Below are 14,580 nucleotides of genomic sequence, written 5' to 3'. Positions count from 1 at the left end.
AAAATAACTGCACAAATCAATAAAAGAACAAATTAAAAGCAAAATTTATTATATAAAGTTACTAAAATAAATCAATACTCTTTAAGTTATTAAAGATCAAAGATTTTAATTATTCGTGAAAAAAAATGCATGTTTTGAAGCGGTTTTTCGTAAATCACTGAAAAACTGTAAGTTTTTACAAAAAAGTTAATAGTAGTTTAATTCGTATAGCTTATATTCTAAGAATAAACTCTTAAATCACGCGCCTTTCGATTATAGAGCTACAACCCCTTCGCAAGAAAACTATCCCATATTCCCGGCTTAAGAGAAAGTTGTACTTAAAATAATTTAAATTAATTATCTGGCGACTACATATCGTTTAATATGTAATTTATGAGCTTGCAAAATATACGCATTTCAATTATTGAATTGCCATTTTCATTCTATGGTGCAGTCACTGAAGGTAAAAATCAACTATGACCTTCGATTTCGGTAAATCTCCATTCATTTTCACGAATTGACAATAACAACTTCGCCCCTTCTCGGGGGTGAAAACTACTGTATTAAAAATAACCCCACAAATCGAGAGAGGGACAAATTTTAAGCAATATTTGTTATATAATGTTATTAATAAATCAATACTTTTTGAGTTATTAAAGATCAAATATTTTAATTTTTGTGAAAGGAAATGCAGGCTTTAAAGCGATTTTTCATAAATAACTCAAAAACTGTAATTTTTACGAAAAAGTTTTCATCACTAAAATTGAAGCTAATAAAAAATATAATAAATTGCTTACTTGAAAAAAACCCTTTAATGTTAATTCAAAGTAAGTTATTGGTAATTAAATGTATATTTTTTTGCGACTGTTCAAATCTAAGGATTCAAGCTTAAATAACGGGAAAGAGATGCATTTTATAACACTTTGGTACTAAATACTTGTCGAAGTATTTAGAAATACCTATCAAAAATGAGCTCCAGAAAAAATGATAGCATCAAAATCCGCTAACCAATTTTCGTGAAAATGAATGGAGATTTACCGAAATTGAAGGTCATAGTTGATTTTTACCTTCAGTGACTGCACTATATAGAAAGAAACTGGCAATTCAATAATTGAGATGCGTATATTTTGCGAGCTCATAAATTATTAAACGATATCTAGTCGCCAAATAATTAATTAAAATTATTTTAAGTACAACTCTCTCTTAAGCCGGGAATATGGGATGATTTTCTTGCGAAGGGGTTGTAGCTCAATAATCAAAAGGCGCGTGATTTAAGAGTTTATTCTTAGAATATAAGCTATACGAATTAAACTACTATTAACTTTTTTGTAAAAACTTACAGTTTTTCAGTGATTTACGAAAAACCGCTTCAAAACATGCATTTTTTCACGAATAATTAAAATTTCTGATCTTTAATAACTTAAAAAGTATAGACTTATTTTAATAACTTTATATAATAAATTTTGCTTATAGTTTGTTCTTTTATAGATTTGTGCATTTATGTTTTATAAAATAATTTTCACCCCCGAGAAGGGGCGGTATCCACCCTCAGTGTAAAGGCGCAAGGTGGTACCATGTCACCTTTGTTTCTTGAGGTATCCTCTAACCACTGACCAATTTTCGTGAAAATCGATGAAGGTTCACCGAAATTGAAGGTAATCGTTGATTTTTACCTTCAATGACTACACTATACAAAATAAATTGCAGTTTACTGATCTAAATGCGCGTAATTTGGAAGCTTATAAATTATTAAATGATATGTAGTCGCCAAATAATTAATTTAATACATTTAAGTACAACTTTCTCTTAAGCCGGGAAGATAAAGTGGTTTTCTTGCGAAGGGGTTGTAGCTCGATAATCGAAATGCATGTGATTTAATAGTTTATTCTTAGAGTATATAAGCTATAGGAATTATATCCGCAATACGATATATTTTAAGTTTTCTCAGCATTTTTCTCTTAAGTTAAATCAATTAAAGGGTTGTTTGGGGGTGAAGGGGATGAGCTCAAAAACCGAAACTATAAAATTTCAAGAGCTCATAAATAGCTCGTAATTCTGCCGCAAAAACCGATTCAATATTCCTATTTTTAAGTAGTTGGGGGGGCTGACTCAGCCCCCCCCCAATAAAGTATTAAATTCCTGCTCAGTGAAACGAGCTCAAAATTTTTAGTTTGCTGAATATGAAAGCTCATAAATAGCTCATAAATCAGGGCTATTTGTTTTTTAATTTTTGCAAATGGGGGGGGGGGCAGCTCAACACGGGTTTATTAAACGCTTGTATTTAGTTCAATAGTTTGCGTCAAATTTTTAAACGTTAATTTGACTTCCTTTTCTTCAATGCAAATGAATGAAAATTTGCAGACATATGCATTCGCGGGAACAATACACGAATAGTCAATAAAAAAAATTTTCATGCTTATTAATAATTGTTTAAATAAACAAAACGATTTTAATGGAAAACGCTTAAATTCTGTTGTTTTTTACAATGTAAAAACTTGAAACTTTTACGGATTGTATGGCTAATGATATGAACAATACATAATTTCACTTTTTACTTTAATTGTTCACGTTATGCTTCATTAATAAACAATAAAGTTTCAAATTACCGCAGACGTTCGGATACAATTAGCGTCTCTTTGCAAAGACAATGACGTCGACTTTGCAAAGTAACAAGACACTTACTCAACACACACAGTACACATTACACCTGAGTTAGTGATAAGTATACAATTACCCCGTGTGGGATGCGAGCCGCTTAGTAGAATACACCCACAGGATCTCCTACTAGTCGTAAGAGGCGATTACAGGAGCAGCTGACCGCTGTCCCTCCCTAACATTCCATCTCAACCTTACCCATTATCTCTATCCTCAAACCTATCTCATCCACACCCCGAGTGACGGATGAGTCCTATTGACCGTGTTGGAGTGGGGGGGGTCCACTTTGCGTGGGGGGTGTGTATGGCATATTGTCGCACACCCTACATACAAACTGCGTAACCTGCGCCTCTCCCCATTCAAACACTCCTAATTTCCCGCTACCAACCCGCACTGGCCAGCGTGGTAGTGAAATGGCTAATTTTCCCCCGTAAATGACATGACACAAACTAGAAAAAGGCCCTTAGTCCCCGGCGGCCCAACGGTCCCTGGTGACGGTAGCCACCAGATCGGGCCAAGGGCAGAGGGTGCAAAGAATCACCGGGATAGACACGGCTACCATGGACAACGAACATTGCATATTGCCACTTATAACGTAAGAACGCTTGCAACTGAAGATAAGCTCATTGAATTACAGGAAGAACTTAACTGCATAAAATGGGATGTACTGGGACTTTCCGATTTCGAAGAAAAGGAGAAAACCAATTAGTTTTAAAATCAGGGTATCTGTTACATTCCATTGGAGAAGACGATAAGGCAGTTGGCGGCGTAGGTTTTCTCGTCCACAAGAAACACCTAGATAAAATTATAAAAATAGATAGTGTAAGCTCAAGAGTTGTGTACCTCATACTAAAATTGAACAAGAGATGCTCTATTAAAATTATCCGAGTATATGCACCCACGACGAGTCATAGCGATGAAGAAATAGAAAACTTTTATGAAGATATAAATAGAGCTATGGAAAAAGATAAAATCCACCACCTAATCTTAATGGGCGATTTTAACGCTAAACTTGGATATAAAGAAGATAACGCAGAATTGGCTATGGGCTCATTTGGATATGGTGAGCGAAATGATAGAGGAGGTATGCTAGTAAATTTTTTGTTGCATCATCGGCTATACGTGATGAACTCATTTTTCAAAAAGAACCAACAACGTAAGTGGACGTGGGCTAGTCCAGATGGCATAACAAAAAACGAAATCGATTTCATCATCACAGAAAAAATATTATCCAAGATGTTACAGTAATCAATAAAATTACTGTTGGGAGTGACCATCGGTTGGTTAGAGCAAAAATATTGATCAACATTAGACAAAAGAGGACAGCAATGATAACAGAGAGGCATTCTAATAAATGGGAAGCGATAGAAGATAGTGTAGCTTATCAGAATCTCATAACTTCAGAACTGAAAGAAGTAGAACATCTAACTTATAAACAAAAGAAGAGAATTGAAAAACAAATACACAGATAATTTTGCAGCACTTAGACAGTTAAACAAAGATATCACAAAATCCATTCGAAAAGATGTCAGAAATTACAACACTGAACACATAACTCAAGCCATTGATAAAAATAAGAGTTTAAAGGTACTGCGCCGACAAATGACTGAAGGATCGAAAAATATTTGTAAACTTGTAAATAAATAAGGAGAAATAACAACAGATAAGGAAGATATTTTAAAAACTGCTAAAGATTTTTACTCAGAATTGTATAAGCGAGAAGAACTTCCAGATCCTGATCAAAGTCAAATACCAAAAGTTCAAAATATAGGCTCAGAAGACATCCCAGATATCACAACAGAGGAAATAAAATCAGCTCTCTCGGAGATGTAAAACAATAAATCACCTGGAGAAGATGGGATAGTCATTGAACACATCAAAGAAGGAGGAGAAACGTTAATAAATGTGTTGAAAAAGATGTTCAATGTTTGTTTGACAATAGGCGTAACCCCCTCTCAGTGGCATAATAACCATAATGCATAAAAAAGGTGACATTTCAGATCTGAAGAACTACAGACCTATTAGTTTGCTCTCCCATACATACAAACTATTCATGAAGATAATAACAAAACGGCTTGTGAACAAACTAGATAGTTACCAACCTTGTGAACAGGCTGGGTTCCGCTCCAGATACGGAACAAACGATCATCTACAAGTTATAAAAACGCTAATAGAAAAGTGCACAGAGTATAACAAGCCTATCTTTCTTATATTCGTGGATTATGAAAAGGCGTTCGATACTATAGATCATCATAAAATGCTTCGAGCATTGGCGGACTGCCGCATTGACTACCGATATATCGCCTTGATTAAAAGTATCTACGAAACTGGTACAGCTTGTGTTCGACTTCATGAAGATACCAAGAAATTTAGAATAGAACGTGGAATTAGACAGGGTGATACTATCTCCCCGAAATTGTTTACAGCTGTTCTTGAATATATGTTCAAGCAAATGGAAGGAGAGGATAATATGGGAATCAATATAAACGGGGAGGATCTGAACCACCTAAGATTTGCCGATTACATCGTTTTAATATCTGATAGAGTTCATAAAGCTACAAAAATGCTGCACACGCTCTATAAAGTGTCAAAAACAAATTGGTATTAAAATTAACACCTCAAAGACAAAATTTATGACCAACCTTGTAGTCAGCGATAAAATTCTGATTGAGAGTCATAGCATCGACCAAGTAATAGCTTACAAATATCTAGGGCATGAGATTCGCTTAGGCCGAGATAACCAGACAACTGAAATACAAAGAAGGATAGGTCTCACATGGGCTGCCTTCGGTAGATTAAATAACATTTTCAAGTCTAATATTCCAGTTTGTTTAAAAAGAAAGGTTTTTGACCAGTGTGTTTTGCCGGTTCTTACATATGGTGTAGAAACACTAACTCTGACAAAAAGAACAATAAATAAAATAAGAGTTACACAACGCGCTGTGGAAAGATCAATGTTAGGTATTACCATCAGAGATAAAGTACCGAACCTAGAAATAAGAAGAAGAACAGGAGTCACGGAGGCAGTTGAAAGAATAGCCATGGCTAAATGGGCTTGGGCAGGACATGTTGCCAGACTGACGGATGACAGATGGACCAAAAAGATTCTGGAATGGCGACCAAGGCAGGACGCATATCGAAGCAGAGGACGACCACCGACTATATGGACGGATGATATCAAGCGCATCACCACAAATTGGATGCAAGAAGCTCAAGATAGAAATAGGTGGACATTTTTACGGGAGGCCTACGTTCAGCAGTGGACAAATATAGGCTAGTTGATGATGATACAATTACGTGGCTAAAGGTTATAGTTCTAAACCAAGGCCAGAATCAGAGAGAAAAAAAAAGTTTCAAATTTTTTGCCGATTCCGACTACTTTTCATGTTAGTACATCATATATGTTTTATACATATTTTAATAAACATGACAATATATTTTAATATTTGAAAAGTGTAAGACTAAAAAGTAAAAAATAAAAAAATATGAAAAAAAAAATTAAGAAACGCTTTTCTTTAGTTACGAGTGACTAAAATTAAAAATATTATAAAAAAATCAACTAAAAAGCAAAAAATAAAAAAAAATAAAAAATCTAACACATTCGTTAAAGAAAAGCGTAGAGCGGAAACCGTTTATTCGATGAACACGCGCCATGCTTTTCTTTGACGGATGTGTTAGATTTTTTCATTTTTTATTTTTATTTTTTGCTTTTTGGTTGATTTTTTTATACCATTTTTAATTTTAGTCACTGGTAACTAAAGAAAAGCGTTTCTTAAAAATTTTTTTTTCATATTTTTTTTTTAATCTCGAGTTGGTTTAGAATGGAAACGTTTGTCCTATGAGCTGTCCAAGGTACGCGCAGCATTCTTTTCCGGTACCACATCCCAAAGGCATCAATTTTTTAGCGCTCGCGTGCGTGAAGAGTCCAAGACCCTGCCCCGTATATAAATATTGAGAATACAAGGGCATTCACCACAAGCATAGTCTAAGTATAAAAAATCTCAAAAATAGTTAACCTATATCTTACTTGTATGAATTATGATGGAATGTGTTATAAGATCCAAGTGCTGGAAGAGCGCCACATCCAATACTGTATGCGAAAAGTATTTGCGAGGCGCCATCCATCCAAGGCCCTGGAGTAAGTAGTGCCTCCCATTGGGGGGTAATGTAATAAAGTAGACCTGTTCCAGCACCTTCTAATGTTACAGCTCTTACCAACATAATCAGGAGAATGACATATGGAAAGCAGGCGGTGAACCACATTATCTGTAAATAAAATTATCAGTTTATACTTACTGATCCACAGAAAAGCAGAAATGAGAAACAAAATAAAGAATAAAATAAACAAGAAGAAAAAGTTATCGCACTAATAACTCTACAGCAAATTTTAGTTTAATTTATAACAGAGGAAATAGGAACAGAATGGAAGTAGAATGTTCAATTACAAAAAAACTTGGAAAATAGAGACCTGCACTGGTACGGACATGTACAAAGAATGCCAGAGCACATTTGGTCGAACAGAATATTTGACTAGGATCCGCCGGGAAGAAGACAGGGAGAAAGACCTGCTATGAGACGGAAACGTACATAGGAAATCATGTGATAAATAGAGACGTCAGAGAAGGTGACTGGGAGAATAAAGTGGTGTGGAGGATGAAAACGGTGAACTCATAATGGGAAGATGTCGAAGAAGAAGAGCAAATGTTATAAGAACAGATTACAGGCATCCATTCTCAGAGAGGATAACGGGCCCGGACACACTTAAATCCGAGGTAGAAGAAGCAATAAAATGGATGAAAAGCAGGAAAGCTGTAGGGCCTGATAATATCGAAGCTCACTTTTTAAAACTCTTGGAGGAAAAAGGAATAAACTGTATCACGACTGTCTTCAATAAAATATACATTACAGGAACTATCCCCGATAAATGACTAGAATCAGAATTCATAGCGATACCTAAAAAACAGGGGGCTAAAAAGTGCGAAGAATATCGAACAATCAGCCTTATGAACCATATGTTGAAATTAGAGTCATCCATGGAAGAATGTATAAGAAGTGAGAGGAACAAATATCGGACAGACAGTTTGGATTCATTAATCCAGTGGGTATCAGTGAGGCACTTTTTGGAGTACATGTACTGATTCAAAGATGCAGGGACGTTAACTGAGACGTATACGCGTGCTTGATCGACTATGAAAGGCATTTGACAGAGTTCAACACCAAAAGATGATTAACATTTTAAAGGAAGCAGACTTGGATGATAAACATCTCAGAATAATTTCAGAACTCTACTGGAATCAGACCGGATATATGAAAATTAACGGAGAAAAAACAGATCACATAACAATACTACGTGGAGTTATACAGAGATGTATCATTTTGCCGTTGATATTTAATATGTACCCAGAGAGAATTTTTACCGAGGCTCTATACGGAGTAGACGAAGGTATCCTTCTAAATGGAGAAAGAGTAAACAATATTAGATATGCCGACGACACCATGGTGACATGATAGCAGATAGTTTAGAGGGACTTCTGAGGCAAATGGAAGGAATCAACGAGTACAGTCAACAGTATAGACTAAACATTAATACCCAGAAAACGAAACAAATGATTATTAGCAAGGAGAATATAAACGGGGCTCATCTATACAATAATGGAAAGCAGATAGAGCGCGTAATAAAACAGTTTTGCTACCTGGGAACTATTATAAATGAGAAGTGGAGCAATGTACAGGAAATAAAGAATCGCATAGGAAAGGCAAGAGCGGCCTTTAATAAAATAAGCTCAATTTTCAAAAGCCACAACATATCCCTAGATACAAAAATGAGACATATGAGATGTTACGTTTTCTCTGTATTGTTGAACGTAGCGGAGGCATTGAAGCTTACAGAAACCACTATTAAAAAAACTTGAACCATTTGAGATGTGGCTTTATAGACGAATGCTGAAGATATCAACGACAGAAAGGATCACGAACAAGGAAGTTCTAGGAAGAACGAAGAAGGAACCAAAGATTATGTTTACCATCAAACGCATAAAATTGCAGTATCTGGGACACGTTATGAGAAATCAGCACCATTACTCCCTGCTGCAGTCCATATTGCAAGGTAATATGAACAAAGGTAAGCGGGGACCCGGTAATATGGTCAAAGGTAAGCGGGGACCCGGTAGAAGGAGAATATCATGGTTGCGAAATTTGAGAACATGGTTTAACCCATTAACGCCGAAAAAAAAATTTTGTTTTCGACAAAATTTATTATGAATCTTTAAATGTAACAATATTCTGTACAAAACGTAACAAAAAAATTGATTGTAAATGAAATAATTCTTGAGAAAAAACTGTTCCCGTATGGGACCACTAGGCGCGAACCTGGTAGATGTTCGTTAAGGGTTACTTGGTATGAAAATTGCGAAACAGTCAATACAAAGGACCACATTGTTCTCCCTCGGCTTAAAAATTCAATGCGTGCGCATCTTCATCTTTTGTTTTCTAGTACAGAAACCACAAAATGATTTAATCCCTCGTACCGAATATTTCCAATTCGAGAGTCACTTCTTGCAGGTGCGGACACTCTTCCTGGTGCTTTCGGTGGGATTTTATATATTATTGGATACATTTGGATAATATCCCGTGTAAATTCCAATTGGCTAGTAGACCAGTAAGGATCTGTGAAAAAACGTCTATTTTTGGATGTGAAAGGTGGCATTCGGATTTTTGCAGATAAAGTTCGGTGAAACCTTCAGTAATAATAATTGACTTATGCTCCTTCTCAAATATGCCCGGAACATTAATAAAAAAATTAAAATATTTAAAAATTTCGAAAAACGTCGATGTTTTTCTGCTTTCTTTGCTTATAACTTTAAAACGATTCGTTTTGGAACAAAGTCGTAGAGTAGTAAAATAAGGATAATTCAATTTTGTATGATAAACGACTGGTCAAAAATGTCTTAACGTATTAACTTTTCTGCAATATAGCAATTAATACAAAATAAGGGGGCAAAATACGCCTGTTGTTATTCAATGTTTTTAGCCACTTTGGTGGCACTTAGAACCTTACTAATTCGCTTACGAAATTTTTTTGTAACATACTTAAACCGTGTACCAAATTTAATTAAAATCGAGTTAATAGATTTTGCATAATAAATTTGCAATCTAAATGTTTTTAAAAAAGTTCAAATTGTTTTAAATCTTTCTGAACAAAAAGTAGACCATTTAAAAGTTGTCTAATTTTTTTACATATAAAGAGGTGCTCTACCTATCTAATACACTTTACAGAATTAAAATCGGATTATTTAAGGGGCCTCAGCAATGTTTTAAACTTATAAAAAATTTTTTGGCTTATAAACAAATAGCTTTGTTTAATAATAAAAAAATTTATTTTTAGCAATACAAATAATTACAACCGGTATAATTTGACTTAAAATTTCAAATGCTGTCAGCAGAATTGCTATTTTATTTTTTAATCAAAATTATTCGCGTTCAAAAATTGCAATTTTTCGAATTTTTGAAAGTTCCACTGCGTTTATCTCGAAAACTATGCATCCTACGAAAAAACTTGTAAAAGCATTTTTTGCTTAGAATTGCCCAAGAAATACAAAAAATGTTTTATTTTGCGAAAAATCGATGTTATGTAATTCCTCAAGTTCTTTGTTTATAACAATCTTATCGACATCCGGATCAACTGTTACCCAAAAATTCGTGTTCTACGGGTCAAAAAATACATAAAAATCTTGGGTAAGTCCATCTAAATAAAGGAGTCCGTAGCACCCCCTCCTGGCCACAGGACTAATTTGTTTATAAGCCAAAAAATTGTTTATAAATTTAAAACATTGTTGAGGCTGCTTAAACAATCCGATTTCAATTCTGTAAAGTGAACTAGATAGGTGGAGTACTTCTTTATAAGTAAAAAAATGGACAAATTCTTTGTATGTTCTAGTTTTACTTGTGCAAGATTTTAAAAAATTTTAATTTTTTAAAAAAAGTTTAGATTGCAAAATTATTATTCAAAATCTAGTAAATCAATTTTAATGAAATTTGGTGTACGGTTTTAGCACGTTACAAAAATTTTCTAAGCGAATTAGGAAGGTTCCAAGTGTAACCTAAGTGATGGAAAATCATTGAATAAGGACAGGCTTGTTTTGCCCCCTTATTTTATATATATTGCTATTTTGCAGCAAGGGTGATAAATTAAGACATTTTTAACCAATCGCATCTGATAGATAATTTAATTATCTTTGTTTTATTCTTATACGACTTTGTTCCAAAATGAATCGTTTTAAAGTTATAAGCAAAAATTAGAAAAAAAAAACGAAATTCTTTGAAATTTTTAAACACTTTATTTTTTTTATTAATGTTCCGGGCATATTTGAGAAGGAGCATAAATCAGTTATTATTAACGAAGTTATCACCTAACTTTATCCGCAAAAATCTGAATGCCACCTCTCACATCCACCTAACAACAGATCCTTAATGGTCTATAATGTTACTACCAGATTTTCTATACAACTTGCATGCATTTTTAATGTTCGCGTCCACTACGTATGTAAAAATAGGCCAATACCATTTTTTGGAACTGATTCCAATTCGGTAACAAGATACATTGCTATCCATCAAATCAATACCACCTATATTATTATTGTATTTTGAAAACAATATTTTTGGCCTCGGAACAACAACGTTTTTTTTCTCCTGTCTTAAAAACCTTTTAACAGGTCTAGTTGCTGTAATCTAAAAAGTTCTGAAGTGTTTGAACCAGCATACTTTGAGTAATCAGACTCTAAAAAACCATACACTCTAGAAACTAAATCCCTTTCTTTGCAAAAATCTGCATTTTGCTGCAGCGTGAACATATTTAGACCTCCATCAGTTGGCGCATATAGAATTGCTCTGCTAGTACGGGGTGGATCTAAGTGGTTTCCTCTACGATCGTGTCTTCAGCAGTGCCTTCGATTCTAGTATCATTCGAAAATCCAATTTCAGCGCCTGAAGACAGCTGGTTCCGATTTCGATTGTCAATAAAACCCGCGTCATTTTCAGCTTCCGAATCTTCGTCTGTCAAAATGTTAGTATTTGGAGATTCTATGTAAACGGCAGAAACATAATTATGACTTTCGTTTTCCTCAAAAGCTATATCAAGATCTTTTTTCAAAGAAATTCCTCTAAAACTAAGAAAAGTAAAAAAAGAATAGTGAAAACAACATATCCAGCAAACCTCCAAGCGGTTCCATTTGGGAACACCCATATTTTTGGCCTATTAACGAAAAAACCAAAAGATGAAATATTATTAAAACCTGTACAAGTTGTTTACTAAAGTTTGTAGAACATCTTTTGAAAACAAAAACGGGGATAATACTGCAAAAAATAATAAATAAAACACTTACACGAAACGAATGTCCATATTTTGTCACAAACAAAACCAACCGTAGATTCAAAAATTTATTACACTGGAAAATTGGTATAAAACTAAAGGGCCTAGCCGGGTAAGATGGTGAAAAGTGCCCCCAACCCAATCTAAATTCCATATAGGCCACTTTTTAGCACATATAGAGGAACTCACTTTCTGAAATTTTTAGCCCCCTAGGTGGTCACGTGACCCCCCTATAGCCTAATTAGGCTTTTTATGTTTTTATTTTTTATCTCAGTCGCATTAAGAGCTAGCCAAAAACTTTATTTAAAAAAGTTGTAAGTTTTAAAAAGATCTATATGAAATTTTTTTTTTTTATTTTTTTGGCGGGAAATTCGAATTTTTAGAACAATTTTAAACTTTTAAATAAATCTGAAAAAAAAACTAAGACACTCGTTTTTACGAAAATTAATTATAATGTGTATTTTTGCACAATCTTTCACCCTGAATTTTTTCAGATTTTTAAAATTGGTGAAACGTACCTTTAAAAATAAAAAACTGCATTTTTTCGGTTTTTTTTCGTTTTTTTTGATACAATTTTATACATATTTTTCAAAAAATTTAACACCGTCACTAGAATAGGTAAAAAACTGAAAAATAATTGGGATTTGCTTCATAAAAATTTTTTGTAGCGCCATCCATTTTCAAGATACAGGGCGTTGAAGAAAACAAAATTTTACATATTTTTTACGATTTTGCCGAAACTACTGGCAACATTGTAATAAAACTTGGCGGGTTTTAAGAGGTAGTTATTGTGCATGTTTTGACATACAACTAAGGATTTAATATTCATCATTGGCGAGCATAGGGGTAAGGGTCTGAACTTTTCAAAGAAAAAAAGATAGTACGCCACTGACATATTTCAAATTAACAATCATTTTTGAATTCCTCGTTCAATTTGCAATAAAAAATCTATCTTCTCATTTTTTCATACGACGCGCTGTTTTGCTGCAAAAAATAAAATATCTTAACGCTTCCAAAGTATTCGAATTAATTTTGATAATGGATCTATGAGTTTATTATGTATGTAGATGTAGAAACTACTAGAAGTTCGAATACTTTGTAAGGGTTAAGATCTTTTATTTTTTGAATAAAAATGGCGCGTCGTATAAAAAAATAAGAAGATACATTTTTTGTCACAAATTGAACGAGAAATTAAAAAAAGATTGTTAATTTGAAATATGTCAGTGGCGTACTATCTTTATTCTTTAAAAAGTTCAGACCATTACCCCTATGCGAGCCAATGATGAATATCAAATCATTAATTGTATGTCAAAATATGCACAATAACCAGCTCTTAAATCCCGCCAAGTTTTATTACAATGTTGCCAGTAGTTTCAGCAAAATCGTAAAAAATGTGTAAAATTTTGTTTTCTTCAACGCCCTGTATTTTGAAAATGGATGGCTTTACAAAAAATTTTTATTAAGCAAACCCCAATTATTTTTCAGTTTTTTACCTATTCTAGTAACAGTGTTACCTTTTTTGAAAAAAATGTATAAAATTGTTTCAAAATACGAAAAAAAAACTGAAAAAATGCGGTTTTTTATTTTTAAAGGTACGTTTCACCAATTTTAAAAGTCTGAAAAAATTCAGGGTGAAAGATTGTGCAAAAATACACATTATAATTAATTTTCGTAAAAACGAGTGTCTTAGTTTTTTCTTCAGAGTCATTTAAAAGTTTAAAATTGTTCTAAAAATTCGAATTTCCCGCCAAAAAATTTAAAAAAATTTTTTCTTATAGATCTTTTTGGAACTTACAACTTTTTTTAATAAAGTTTTTGGCTAGCTCTTGATGCGCCTGAGATAAAAAATAAAAACATAAAAAGCCTAATTAGGCTCTAGGGGGGTCACGTGACCACCTAGGGGGCTAAAAATTTCAGAAAGTGAGTTCCTCTATATGTGCTAAAAATTGGCCTATATGGAATTTAAATCGAGCTGGGGGCACTTTTTACCATCTTACCCGGCTAGGCCGTTTGAGTTGTTCATTCAAGAAGTGGTAACCTTGAACTGCAAATAGGCCGAATCTCTCTGCTAAATTTTACCTAAAAATATGGTAAATAGACTCCTATTCGTACGCAATTTGTTGGCTCGATATGGTACCCGTAGGCGTTAATAGGTTAAGGAAACCTCAATGGAACTATTTTGAGCCGCAGCGAGCAAGTGTATGATTGCCAATATGATTTCTAATATCCGAAACGGATAGGAACCAGAAGAAGAAGATCGAATATAATTTTGTTATTAAAAGAACTATTTGATTTACCTTGCCACTCTGATGTAATCCTTTTCTTATAATTCCATAGACCATAATCCATCCAACAATTAATGCTATAAATAAATGCCACTGGAAACCACCAATGTCTTCCAGACCGGATGTTATACTCAGTACTCTTCGGCTGAAATTAAATATAAAATTAAAAAATATAATAATTTTTGATTGGCAAGTTTTAACTGGATTAGAAAATAACAAAAACGGGAATAAGTAAGTTTTAACCATATATGCCAAGAAAAAGTTTTCAAGGAAAGAAAGTAACGAATAAACGAA

At 33.7% G+C, this 14,580-nt stretch overlaps 1 protein-coding gene across 3 annotated transcripts in view; it reads right to left on the bottom strand.

Moving 5' to 3' along the window:
- The window catches only part of LOC114332268 (sodium- and chloride-dependent GABA transporter 1-like), a 230,178-nt gene that overhangs the window by 70,461 nt on the left and 145,137 nt on the right, over positions 1–14,580 (bottom strand). For all 3 annotated transcript variants that reach the window (XM_028282037.2, XM_028282035.2, XM_028282038.2), the window contains 2 exons: positions 14,299–14,431; positions 6,662–6,900 (listed from right to left, as the gene is read on the bottom strand). In XM_028282037.2, coding sequence (XP_028137838.1) covers positions 6,662–6,900; positions 14,299–14,431 — 372 coding nt within the window. The remainder of the gene's footprint in view (positions 1–6,661; positions 6,901–14,298; positions 14,432–14,580) is intronic.

Source organism: Diabrotica virgifera, chromosome 4, assembly GCF_917563875.1.
Source record: "Diabrotica virgifera virgifera chromosome 4, PGI_DIABVI_V3a".
NCBI classification, from domain to species: Eukaryota; Metazoa; Arthropoda; class Insecta; order Coleoptera; family Chrysomelidae; genus Diabrotica; species Diabrotica virgifera.
The sequence above is the reverse complement of the archived record's forward strand: the minus strand, read 5'-3'. Positions and strand labels throughout refer to the sequence as shown.